The sequence below is a fragment of the Desmodus rotundus genome, chromosome 2 (assembly GCF_022682495.2).
Source record: "Desmodus rotundus isolate HL8 chromosome 2, HLdesRot8A.1, whole genome shotgun sequence".
Taxonomy (NCBI): Eukaryota; Metazoa; Chordata; class Mammalia; order Chiroptera; family Phyllostomidae; genus Desmodus; species Desmodus rotundus.
This window is the reverse complement of record NC_071388.1, coordinates 144,373,075-144,387,332: the sequence shown is the minus strand read 5'-3', so window position 1 is coordinate 144,387,332 and position 14,258 is coordinate 144,373,075. Positions and strand designations below refer to the sequence as shown.

General features: G+C 35.5%; 1 protein-coding gene across 2 annotated transcripts in view; it reads right to left on the bottom strand.

The window, feature by feature from the left end:
* Window positions 1-14,258, bottom strand: part of KCNJ3 (potassium inwardly rectifying channel subfamily J member 3) — a 135,336-nt gene that overhangs the window by 111,176 nt on the left and 9,902 nt on the right. The window contains exon 3 of one of the 2 annotated variants that reach the window (XM_024579812.4): window positions 11,739-11,955. The exons of the other annotated variant lie outside the window; for it this stretch is intronic. Coding sequence (XP_024435580.2) covers window positions 11,739-11,955 — 217 coding nt within the window. The remainder of the gene's footprint in view (window positions 1-11,738; window positions 11,956-14,258) is intronic. 2 annotated transcript variants of the gene reach the window in all.

Here is a 14,258-nt window from a genome sequence, read left to right as displayed (position 1 = left end):
GCATCTGAACCTCTTCATAAAGAATGATTTAGATGCATGGCCATTCTAAAATTTACAGGTTATAAAATATTAAAAGCTTAACTAAATGAAGAGACTAAGCCATTTATGTTTAATATACCTTCTCATTTTCCTTTGATGTATAAAAATTAAAATGGACAGTAATGAAACACATTTGAAAAAAAAAAGGATGCTGGGAGAAATTGTAGAGCAAAGCAAAACCAGAAAGAAACACATAACACATGTTAAAACATTTTTGGAACTGATAATGCTAATCTGAATAAATACACATATATAAAGAGGCTGCATCATTTTCTCTCTACATTCTCTAAGTAGTGCTGCCAAGTACGGAAGGATTGGAGCCATTTCTGGGAAAATGCTGAATCAGGAGCATGAGTCAGAAAGTAAACCCTTAGCACAGAAAAAGTACTAAAAAAAGTGCTGATAGCTCATACACGAACAGCCGTACATTCAGTTCATAAGGTCCATGCCTTCTCTAGTCAGCAAGGCGCCACGCACTCTTCCCTTCCCAAACTCACCTGCTCATATTATGTGTGTTTGGAAGAAAGTTTCTCTTCCAAGGGGACAAGTTTCACCTGTATTTCAATGTTGAGGTAAAGCACTCACTTGGTACTACCTGGGACTAAAGATGTCTCTAAAACTAATGGCACAGCATTTTCTAACTTAAAAGACAAAAAATTTCAATAAAAAAATAAAACAAAATAAAATAAAGAGCTTAAGTTATATTAAAAATTAACTTAGAGACATATGAAAAAATTGCTTGGCAGTCATTTAAGGGAGACTGAGAAACCCTTTCTCCAAAAGCCTTTGATATCTATTCATCCCTCTGGCATGGTCTACACACTGCTCTTCTCTGAAGCGAGCAGCAGAAATGGATCATACCTAAAGCTACACTCAGGCTTATGAGGGTATTTTTGGCACAAGAGGTGCAGCAAATGCACCCCATATACAATTAACACAAGGTGATGCTCAAGAAAGGCTAAGTCACCTTTGGACAACAAGGAATTGATTGTTCTCCTTCCTCCCGTGCCCCATGAAAAGATCTTCCCCATGTTGTGGTACTCCATCACCACCATTAGTAAGTATTACAATGCCACAGTTTATAAAATAACTTCATGCTTATCTCACTTGGCATTTATTTTCAAAAGCAATAATAACAACAGCAATAATTTCCTACTTGAATTTCGGTTCTAAGCATTCCTGTACGAGCTGAATGTGTTAATGACCCTAGCTCTTCTTCAGACAGTGCCTAAGGCGTAGAAATAACAAAATAATAATTAATCAAAGCAAAACACTGTTAAATTGGGCCTAGTATCCTTATTTGTCAAGATAAGCTCACTCTATCTGGATCTCCAGTCATACTCATGGTCATCTGCTATTAAAAGCATATTTCTAAGCAATCGCTGCAACCTCCACAAACTTTAACACAGGGCGAAAAAAGCCGTCAAAGAGTTTAGCTGCAATGACTAGTAGCCTTAGTTAGTCTTAGTGTAAAATTATGAAAATTGTCTTTTTGAACTTTTCAGTAAGCATAAGGTACCCCTCCTATGAAACAGCAAATAACCACACAGTGTTCTGGTCTAAAGCATGTGCAGCAATTTCAGTGAACAGAATTCTCTGCATCAATGAATGGTACTAACATCCTTGTTTGGCATTTATATTACATCTTCACACAATGTTCCACAGTAGCTGTCACATCTTGTTCTTGGTTATGATGATGAATAGCAATGCATTTTAATTCATACTCCTGATTTCCACTCTTTTCTACCCATGTTAATTTGCATTTGGCTACATTGATCAGCACAGTCTGAATTGAAATAAAGCTTCGTCTCTGAAGACTTCAGAAATTTAAAGAACTATGGTATCTTTCATTTGTATCATGTGTCAGTGTGGTAGATTAGGCCAAAATATTGCATTTGAGTAATTAATTCAATAAATATTAGTGGCTTTCATAGCTGCTGAATTAAGAAGTTCTCAAACTTTAATGTTCTTAATAAGAATCACCTGGGTGCTTTTTAAAAATGCAAATTTCCTGGGCCATAAACACCAGACATTTTAACACTGTAATTCTAAGCAAGGACGCAGAAGTCAGAATTTTAATAAGCATCCCATGGGTCCAGGTAGTCCCAGTGTCTCACCTTGAAAATCTCTGACTAGTTAGTTAATGTCTTAACTACAAAATTCCTTGTCATTGAACTATGCCACATCTTAACCAAACTGGTTTTTCCAATTACAATTCCCCTATGCCTGCATTTAACAATTGACCAGATTAGTCATAAGGTTTTTGACATCTTTTAGTCATATCTATCATAGACAAGATTTTGACAAACACAGTGTCAATGTCCTACAACCTACCTCACTCAAGTTGTTTACCCTACCAACCTCCTACACAAAGAAATGAGAAACTTCCCTCCTAAGATGCTAAGGACTGTGCTAATTAAATATTCTACAAAAGATAGCAATGAACATAATAGAGAAAATAATGTAAGTGAAAATATTCTTTTTATGTATTTTTGAGACAATGTTGACAAGGAAAGTAGGAAATTGGTGGAGTAACACCCATCATGACTTTGAAAGACCTATCCCACTATTAATAAGGCAAACTTATCAATTAACCTGCAACAGGCACGTCGGAAGGTTCCACTGGCAGTCTTGGACTGCTAAGTAGGGTGACCAGCCATCTCAGTTTTCCCAGAACTCTTGATTTTAGCACCGAAAGCCCCAAACCCAAGAAAAGCTTTCAGTCTCTGGGCAACCAAGATGATCGGCCACCCTATTTCATGCTTCAATATTTAGGCACTAATTTTTAAAATCTGTTCAAAATTCTACTGACCTATCAAAAGAGAGTGATAGTGTAGGATCTTATTTAGGAATTGCTCACAAAAAGTTGTGTTAGATTTAAAAGGATCAACAGCCCTCCAAAAATTGTTTTTGTTTTTACTCAAAAAATAATTGAAAAGGTATCTCTAATAGAGCAAAAAAAATCACAATTAGGAAGCAGTAAATACTTAACAAATATAATGAAAGTTACTGGGAGAAGGTACTTTGAGATTTTTAATATATATATATGTCCATGTCATGGACTTTTGTCTGATAAGGTGTAAAGTCTTGTGAAACAGCAGCAATTACTTTAAAAGGTTCCATCAATGTGGGCAAAAACAGGGAAACCGGAGAGATAAACAAGATGCCCCTGATTTAGGCCCTGGCTACAAGCATGAGGAGCTCACAGCTAATGACTCAGAGCTGCAATGAGGAAGGATGAATACAATCTCTAATGGGCAGGAGAGTGCAACCTCATTTACTATAACACTAGGGGGTTTGTCGATCACTACCTTCTGAAGGATCACTAACTGATTAATTAGTTAATAAAGCTAAATATTGTAGAATCATTTGTGGAGAAAAATGATAAGCACATCTCAATTATGCACAAGTCAAGTTTCTGCTCTGTTTTACTCATTAGACATTTTCAGTGTTTTTTCTCTAGTAAGAAGAATCAATGGCTTGTTCATGCTTTCTTATTTATTTTTTCTCAATTTATCTTTTGATTCTTTGGGTGTCTTGGCTTTTAAATAGCCTGTGGAACTTCAGAGGGAATAATTCTGAGGCCCTTTTTCCTATTCCTATTTAACCGTAAGTTAACAGCTTCAAACCAGAGGCCTTTTTCATTATTTTCAACAATCACATAGTTGCCAAGCCAGACAGTTTCATGCAGGACCCAATTGCCTCTGATCTGGCCTAATGTAACAGCCTAATAACTAGTCTGTCTCTGGTTAAGCCCCACTCAATCCATCCTCTACCTGCTGCCAGAGGGACCTTTCTACCAAGCAAATATGATGGCCTCCTCCTGCTTTAAATCATGCAAGAGCTTTATTGCTTGAAGAATTAGGTGCAAATTATGACCCAAGGATAGGCTCATCTCCAGCCAGTTCCCCTCCACCTCTTCTATGCTCTGACCATACTAAATTACATGACTCCTCTAATAAAATAAATTCTCATTTGCGGTCTCTCTGGCCAGAATACCCGGCTCTCCTGACCCTGCTGATGAGCTGCTTCTTCTCCTTCCTGTCTCAGCCTGCCATGCCCTTCAGGGGACACTTGTCAGCCTCTTTAAGAACAAATCCATTGGGCACCACCATTTTAGGCCCCTGTGCTAGCCTGTCATATGCCTTTTTGAGTACATATTTCTAATACTAATTTTAGCTCAACTTTTTTCTCCCACTGGATTATGGACTTCCTCCTTAATCATCTCTGCACTATCTCACACCTAATAGATAATCAATAAATATTTATTGTTTACTTCCTTTAAGATACAACTGGTGACTCTGAAAGCAAACTAATAAAAGAGAAGTCTATTAAAAACCAATTAAAAATTTTGAGTTTATCTGACTCTGACATAAAGCACATACAAGATAAACATGATGAAATTATACATGTATATCTACATAAAGAAAATATTTTGATAAAATGACTATTAGGGACATGGTTTATCACAACTGTGCTAATTGTACAAGCAATTTATGGATTAAAAAATTGCAAGCAAAGTAAGCAATATTAACTGAGAATTCATGAAATAAAACCCATAGACAATAGATAAAATAATTTCAATCTCACTAATAATTGAAAAGAAAAAAATAATGTCAAATTGGCCAAAATAAAAATAATTATAATATCCACTGTTGGCAAGGGACGAGGAAATGGCCACCTTCATATGTAATTGTAAACTCGTACACCCTTCTAGATAGCAACTCTAAATCAGAAACCAAAACCCAACAGATTCACATGCTCCTTACCCAGAATTTCATCTCTAAGAATGTATATAAAATATTAAGGTGGCACATAAATTAAAACTATAAACTATAAGACTATTTACCTTATTCAAAAAGGAAATGACTAAAAATCTCAGACTAGGAGAAAGGTAATAAAAATTAAGATAGATTCATAGATTAGCAAATAATAAAGCCATTAAAACTAATGATGTAGAATTATAATTTGACATGAAAGTTGTTAACAATATATTCTACAATAAAGCAAGTTATAAAACAGCACATGTGGCACGATAATAATGTTCAGATAATACAGATGCCAAAAGGTTAATACAATCAATATGTCTACAATATAGTAGTTGAAATTAAGAGTACACTTTTTATTTTGCATACTTCTATTTTTTGAATTATGAGCATGTATTTAATACCCCTTTCGTTGTAAAAACAGTTTTTTAAAGTGTGTTTTTAAAGAAAAACACATGGCATAAAGTGCCCAGGGAAGACTGAATAAAATACGGTGGCTAATGTGCCATGTAAGAGAAGACAAATGTTATCCTAGGCAGTGAAAATGTATTTATAGCAGACACAGGAGTCAAGAGTGAGCATCACTGAATGGACATTACTTGAGGAAGAGCAGCCTCATTTTCTCAGGAAGAAATACAAGCACTTTGTTATGGCAGTCATTATAGGTTTCTGAGCATAGGTATAGCAGGAAGTAGTGTTGTAAGCTATTTACCAAGCAGTAGTGTGCAATCTGCATATAAGCATCCACTCCTGAGGTAACTGCTGTGATTTATAAGGACATTATGTGAGCTGAAAGAGGAAGAGTTAAATTGAGAGACTTTGCAAACTAAGAGAGGGGAATAGCCAGGTACACTGCTGCTTTGGAGTATTTACTGATATATCTACCTGGAATGCCCTTTTCCCAGGCATTTTCTTTGCTGTGTTTGGATCCAAATGTGACCGTCCCACTGTTGCCCTCCCTGATCTCCCTACACTTCCAATCCCTCTTGACTGGCTCTGTTTTTGTTCCACAGCACTCATCACTTTCTCGCCTTCTTGAGGTTGTTGGTTCATTTTGTTATTGGTTTCCTACATAAGGCATACATGTACCCGAGGGAAAAGAAGGTAGAGGAAGGGGAAGTGGGTAAAAGGGGGTCAAATACATCATAACTGAAGGAAACTAGACTTTGGGTAGAGAGCAGGAGATAGAGGACAGGGATGTTGAATTATAATCTTATACACCTGAAAATATTACCCCAGTAAATTGAATTTAAAATAATTTTTAAAAATACATGTATCCACAAGGTCAGCAATTTTGTTTTGTTAATTAGTGTATCCCCTGTGGCCTAGGATAGTGTGTATCCTGTAATAGATGCTCAATAGGTATTTGTGAAAAGGGCAAATTAATAGGACATAAAGAGAGAGTGGTGGGGAGGGGAATCTGGGATAAAATTGCAATCTCTTATAGGGACAAACTTTCCAAATGAGGATGTAATTTGAAAGTTAGCTGATAACTTGGGTGTTTGGACAAACTGACTCTGGAGTGAAATGTCCTGAAAATGAATAGCAACTATTAATATAAGACTATAATTTGTGAGAGTGTTCATAGATGGAGTTAAAAGAAGAGTGGACTTGTGAGTACTTTGTAAATTCATTCTTTAAAAAGGCAAGTAGCTAGTTTTTAAGGACAAGAAGAAAAGGGCAGAGATGCAGGAAATACCAGAGAGAGGAGTAGGAAGGAGCAGCAATGCAGTACATAAGGAATAATTGGAAAATATAAATTAAAGAAGGAGGGACAACGTGGTGTCTCAGAATCCCAGAACAACCCTGTGAATAACGTGACCAATAATGAGGTTGCATATTTTTTTTCTTGCAGAAAGGCCTGCAAATGTGTGAAAGCAAATAGAATCAATGGGGTTTTAAGTATTAGGTATGGTAGGTATTGGAGCTTGACTCAGAACATAACTAGCTATAAAAGATATGGTTTCAGAGAAGAATAAAGATGCTTTCTCCCGCAGACACCAAGAAAAAAAAAGAAAACTATGAGAAAAGGATTAATGAGAGTAAAAAATGTATAAAAATTGAAGTGCTACATTCTTTTGATAGAATAGGTGGAAAGACGATATGCCAAGTAAGGGATAGGACAGCTGGGACTGGGGGCATGGAAAGAGAAAAAGGTCCAAAATAGCTCCCCTGGCGAAAGAGCCTGGGAGTACAGAAAAGACAATTAAAAAGACTGCCAAATGGCAGCAGAGAGCAGATTGAAGTTTGAAAGCATCTAGTTCTAATGAGCCAAATCTGCAATGCTGTTTGCCTCTAGCAGCGCTCTCTCTCCTGGGAGAAGAAGCAAAGAGAGCAAAAGTTAGAAGCAACCTGTATTTAGGAATTGGCTGGATGAGCAAATAAGTAAAGGTTATTAATAAAGAGGCAAATCGTGTGTTCCTTGTTGGCAGTGAAAATCCAACTCATTTGAAGCAAGGAGGACAACAATGGATGAGTCTGATCACTGAGTAGTATTTCCAAGGGAGGCGGGAAAGTAATTATTGTGACTCCTGAGCTGAAAACTAAAACTTTCAAGGAAATTAGAAAGCTTCCATTCCCTCAACTCCCCTTCCCCCCACCCCAACCACTCCTGCTGCGATTGTAGGAATGAAAAGAACCAAAAACGAAATGAAATCAGAAGATTCTTCTCCACACACTGCCGTGAACAATTGTGTGTGTGCGTGTGTGCGCACACATGTGTGTGTTGGGGGTAAAGTGGAGATGATGGAGGTGTTACCATCAATGCAATAAAAAGTGGCACTGTCTAAAGTTTTATTCATTTCCAACACATGGGGATCACTCATTTTTAAATAAACAGCTTGCAGAAAAAGTAATTCTGGTTTTTTTGTTGTACACAGTTTAAGATTACTAAATTATTACTTTCATATAAATGCAGGCTCTGCTTTCTAAGCAAACCTTAACACTTCTTGTTGGTGCAATGCAATCATCATAGTGCAGAGGTGACCCCTCCACTTCTCTGACTTCTCCTCACCACCTCTGTACATTTTTCATCTGCTCTTACCACCTCTCCCTTCATTTAGTTCTTGGAATCAGCCAAGCTAGTTTGCAGCTCAGGGCCCCAGCACCAGCTTTCACCAGGCCTGCCATGTTCTCCCTGCAGGCGCAGGCCCAGGAGTTCCTTCTTGACACTCAGGTCTCTGCTTAGGTGTCACCTCCTCAGAGGTGCTGTCCCCAACTGTCAATCTGACGTAGCTTAGGATATGCTCTTTTTCCCCCATCACCTTGTTCTGTTTTTTAGTCTTAACACATTTTGTCTAATAATATCTTGCATATTTCTGTTGTTATGTGGTCTGCCTCTTCCAGTTAGAATATAACCTCCAAGAGGAAAGGGATTCTGCCTGTCTTGGTTGCCACTGTATCGCCGGCATTTCAAATACTTCTGCTCACACAGTATACATCCAAGTGCTTGTCTAATGAATGAGTAAATAATTAAAAATAGTAACTTAATAATAAATATGATAGAAAGTTGCATCAAGTAAATATCTATTCACAAGACTATGTTACAAAAAGCAAAAGGGGTAAAAATGGTATTATTGCTGTCTCAGTATATCCCCAAAGATCTTATCTGTCTTCTTCTAAGCAATAAATATTATGAGCAAGTAAAATTTATTGAAAGTAGAAAAAGAAAGGAGGAAACATCCTTAAAATTGAATTTACATAAATATCACTAAGATGATAAATGATCAAATAGACATAAAAATGTTTACGTTACTTTTACAAGGTCCAAGGAGGTCTGAAAATATAGGCATATTTTATAGTATTTGAACAGTGTGGGATGGGATTTAATTAGTTAGAGTAAATATAAAAACAAAATATCAGATAAATTTTTCATGAAATAATTTCTATAAATTGTGTCTCTAAAGTTTTTGCTCTTTGTCTTGCTATATTAGATCTAGAAAATAAGCTTAATTTAGAGGTTATAAGGACCAGATTATAATCTCTTCTTCATAAAAAGGCAATCTCTAAATAAGAAATTCAGTCTCCATTCAAGTTTTCACATTTTCTGTAAAAAGTATTCTCTGCCAGTTCATTACATTTGTGTTGTTCTGTTTTAACAGGGAGGTGAAAGGAAGTATTAAAGCAAAACCTACAGTCCTAACAAATAATTTAATATTACAAAACTTCTAATACTTTATGTAAGATATTATATACTATTATTGAAACCTTTGATCCTTTGTATTAATACTATATCAATAATAGTATTATATTCTATTATTGAAACCATGATCCTTTGAAACATGAAGGCAGGTAAGTTATATCAGGAATACATTGGTAAATGTAAAAACCAACCTGCTTCACTATTCCCTTAAGATGCCCATGTAGAAGTTAAAACTCAAAAGAATTAATAAGGTAACCTCAGACAAATCCAATATGAGAGACATTCTACAAAATACCTGTCCTGTACTCTCCGAGTATGTCAAGGTCAAGAACATAGAGTAAGATTGCAGATCTATTCCATCTTGAGAATAAGAAGACAAGCAAACAAATGATGGGTATACTCCTTAAATTGATGTTAAACCAGGGGAGGAAAGAGCTATTATTCAAATTACTAGGACAACCAGTGACATTTGAACAGGGACTGAGAGCTAAGTGGTAGTAATTGTACCACTGTAAATTTCCTGATTTTTTAAACTGCATTGTGTTTTTTTAGGGAAATGTTCTCATTCTTAAGAAACAAACACAAACTAGAGATAAGTAGGAAAAATGAATGAATAGATAGATTGGTGGATTGAACTAATGAAAGACTTTTAAGGTTGTCAAGTGAAACAGAAACTTCATTAATGTCGGTGATTAGAATAATAAAAAGCTATTAGTAGGTTATAAGCAGGTGTGTGAAGATAAAAGCATATATTATAAGAAATAAACCAATTAAAATGGCAGTTTCTGTTGTTTAAGTTCTAATAATATATTATTATGTCAAGAAATAAGATGACTAAAAATTGCAATTGAAATATAAGATTTTTTTAATTAAAAGCCTTTGTAAATTGATTGCATTTTTATCACTATATGGCATTTTAGAAACTCACTATGGTTTCATTTAAATTTGAAGTTTAAAAACTAAATAAAGGACTTAAACCATAAAATAGTCTAGAGAAATCAAATTTCAGCTATAGATTGATGAGTTAAATATGTACTCACTAGCCCTGGCTGGTGTGGCTCAGTGGATTCAGTGCTGGCCTATGAACCAGAGTCGCTGGTTCAATTCTCAATCAGGACATATGCCTGAGTTGTGGGCTAGGCCCCCAGTTGGGGGCGCAAGAGAGGCAACCACACATTGCAGTTTCCCTCTTTTTGTCCCTCATTCCCCCTCTCTCTGAAAATAAATAAAATCTTTAAAAACAACAACAACAATAAAACTGAGTAAAAGTAGTTTGCTCACTTTAAAAAATGTACTCACTATTCTTAAAAATCTCAGTTTTTATTTTTTAAAGATTTTATTTATTTGTTTTTAGAGAGAGGGCAAGGGAGGGAGAAAGAAGTGGAGAGAAACATTGATGTGTAAGAGATACACTGATTGATTGCTTCTCACATGCACCACACCAACCTGGGGCCAAACCTGCAACCCAGGCATGTGCCCTGACCAGGAATTGAACCGGAGACCTTTCATTTCACGGGATGACACTCAACCAACTGAGCCACACTGGTCCGGGCAAAAATCTTAGTTTTTTAAACTGAAGTAATTACTATAATAAAATGCTAGAATATGACAAGCAGTTTCAGGGTGGTTACTATATGATTCTTACTTTAAAGAGAAAGAAAAGAAGCTTATAGAAATTAATTACCTGGCCCAAATTTCAAATAGGTGTTATGTGATGGGTGTGGAAAAATTACAATGTGTTCTCCCTGCTCCTTGGACAAAGTTTTCTACCAAGGTGAGGAATATTTGATTTATGTAAAATTTCTCACCTTGGTGTGAAGCTTGTATGTTTCCATGTTACTGCCAATGTTACTCTCAGTAATACCACAGTTTATAAATAATAATTAGTACTTTAAGACTGTTAAAATAATATTGGTTAAAAGTGGAGAGCTAAAATATGTCTTGCTTTCTCATTACTTGTAGGAAGGGTAAAACTCAATTGAGGTACGCATATATACATACATACATGTTTATAATTATGTTGATATTATATTATTTGTCTCAGACACCTATCAGGTTCCAAACCAATGGGGCAATGCTTAGACTCCAAACAATATACTCTGATTCATTGTTTCTTTCCTTTTGTCAAGAGTAGCAAATTATATTTGGGATAGACAATGTTACTTTGCAAATTAGCGAATCAACATACAGCATGCAGCTTATCCCAAAGCAGAAAAAGAAGAAAAGCAGCCTTTAAAAATGTTCTGGTCAAGGTTCAGCTGGGGAAATCTACTGACCCACTTTGAAATTAAAATGCTGCTTTAGCACATATGCCCACACGCGCATGTGCACACACACACACAGGAAATTTTCCACTGAGGTTGCACAGAGTAGCACATCAAAGCTCTATCAGCGACAGCCTGAATCACCATCCCCTAGGCAAGAATGTGCATGCCGAGTTCAGGCTGCTCGCTAATTATGCTGAATTTACTTTAACCTTAAATCTCTGAAGAAAATTTGTGATTATGGAAAATCCAAGATTGTAATAAAAACAAAACATCATAATCATTTTTAAGGAGACATCTCAGGTGCTTTTTTTTTGCAGTGAGTATTCCTGAGTTAATATTACATCTGTAATCATCACCACAGTAAATCTTCATATTAAAAGTAATATCAATTTAATATTACAAGAAATGAGGCAAGTCATTGCTTTCACTACTGTGATTAGCCCAATTCATGACAAGTATTGTACATATAATATCATGTCATTATGAAATAAAGAAACTTGATGGCGTATCTATGGTTTTACTCACCAGTTGTTTCCACAATGCCTTCTAGGATGACGACAATCTCGAACTGTTCACTTTGCATGCTTCGCTGGGATAGGTCATAAAAGGGGCTTTTGGCATCGATCACGTGGCAAATCGTGAGGGGGGAAACAAGAAAAAGTTGATCTGCCCCTGTACTAAAACCTACATCCAGTTCAAGTTGATCAAGGGGAAGGAACTCACCCTCGGGTGTCTGCCGAGACTAGACAAGCACACAGAAAGAGAGAAGAAATCACCACTTGTACTGAAATTTTCAAGGCACTGCAACAGTAATTTGCATCATTGCCAACATTCTGCACTATCAATCATCTGAAACAAACCCCAGACAAATCCTTCTGCAGCTATATTCTGGCAAATGGGCCGAAATCCCACACAGCTCATGAGAAACATCCATGCATTATTTATAATATACGACTTACTATAATTACCATCTCCTAACTCACGAGCTTTGGAGAAATGCCTGGTCCAACAATGGCTGTTAGCACAAACTGTGCAGTTGAATGTACGTGCTACTGCTCGACACAAATCACTGCATGATAACTCATCGAAGCCCAGTAGTTTTCTCGCAAAGCAAGTAAGTAGGCGATTCTTATGGAGTTTGTTAAAGCCGAAAAAGTTTGGTCATAGTTTAAAAAGAGATTTACTTCATTATTACAAAGGAAACTTAATAAATTATTTTCCAGGACTTTTGAAAAGTAACAAATATACATGAACTAGAAGAGTAAAGATGTTATCATATTAAATTATCTTATGTACATATCAGTTCACAGTAAAAATAAAAGGCAGATACTGTTAGCTTTCAAACTCCTAATAATAAACTGCATTAATGTTGTTTACTTCTCTATTTTATTAATTTTAGAATAGAGTGCAAAATTAGGCTAAACTGAAGTTTTTAAAATCAAAATGCAATTTAATAATCTATATTGGATAGACTTACAGTTTGCTAAAACTTTCATAATTCAGTAGCATACATATCAGTATAAATCACTGTAAACTTAATTGAATAAATTGCTTGCATGCTAAATTCTGAAAGGAAATTAAACATAACTATTTAAAATTAGCAAACCATGAAAGTAAACCTATATTTCTCTTCTAGTCATTTCCATTTTATTCTCTATATCTGTCCCTTATAAGGATCATGTATAAACAAATATTAAAGTTTATATAATGATGTTGATAAAATAAAGGATATGTTAAAAAGTTGCATACAGAAAAATTTATTTGGTGTCGGGGCAGGTTGCTTGCTGTTTGTCAAATAGGGCTTGGAAACATCCAATATATTTTAACAGGCTCTTTGCAAAGCTAATTCAATAAACAAAACAGAATTGGTAACAGGTCTGTCCAAAGAAGTGGGAGTTTGGAGACAAAATTCTTACTCTCAAAATTCCAACAAGTACTTTGGCTTTTTATGTGGAGTAAATGAGTGTGAAGACACCGGAAACATGGTTTAGCAAGATGTCCTCCATGGCACAAGAACACCGAGAATTTCAAATTGGTGGGGGATAGTCTCAACAGCCGAATCAGTCAATTACAGAGACTACCTTATAATGAATGATACTCAGAAATTTTACTTGTATAGAAAAAAGATGCAATGAAAACATTGAGAATATTTTTTCTCTACCTTGTGAATAGTTCATTTTTTAAAAAAGACAAAGATTACTGATAAGAAAAAAAATTCATGGAAAATCGGAAAGTGCAAAAATAAAAACAGCACCTCTCCCAAGCAATGTTAGATAAAGCTAGGTATTTCTAAGCAAAAGAAGTCACTTATGTTTCTAAACCTGTCCTCAAGTCATTAAAGTACAGATGAAACCAGCATCTTTCCAACCACACAGTTGTATAACAAGTATTGATTAACATAACACAGTAAAAAGCCAAAATTGAAACAAATGTAAATGAAAACAAAAACCTGTGTCATTGTTCCCTCACCTACTAAGAAACAGGTGCTATATAAACACAAGGTGGTATTCTGATGATTATAATTAATGAACAAATGGGTCATTTACTAACTATTCTAAGCTCAGCTTTTTCAGCACTAAAAAGTAAAAATAATTCTTTAAAAACTCATTTCCTATTTATTTAAAAATCACTTTCCCCAAAGGAGGTATATTTTTCTAATGATTGTATATGTACCTCAAGAGTAAAGTTCGTCTTCCTTTTATATGTATACACAAATATATGTGTGTGTGTGTGTGTGTATATATATATATATATATATATATATTTATGCCTATGGTTCATTCTAAAAGCTTTCAAGTAAGCAATTAACTTTCACACTCCCTGATCATTTAACAACCCATGTAAAGAAGTGGCCCAGAAACAGGCAGCCTATGAGAAGAATTGCAACCTAGAGTAAAAACCACTTTGATTTTAGCAAAGCAGTTAATTCATAGACAGGTAATTTAAACTTAAATATGCATGAACATGCTCTATTAAAACTCCATGTACCTTCTGACATAAAAACAATCTGTCCTATATTCTCAAAATTACAGCTAACCCCCATCC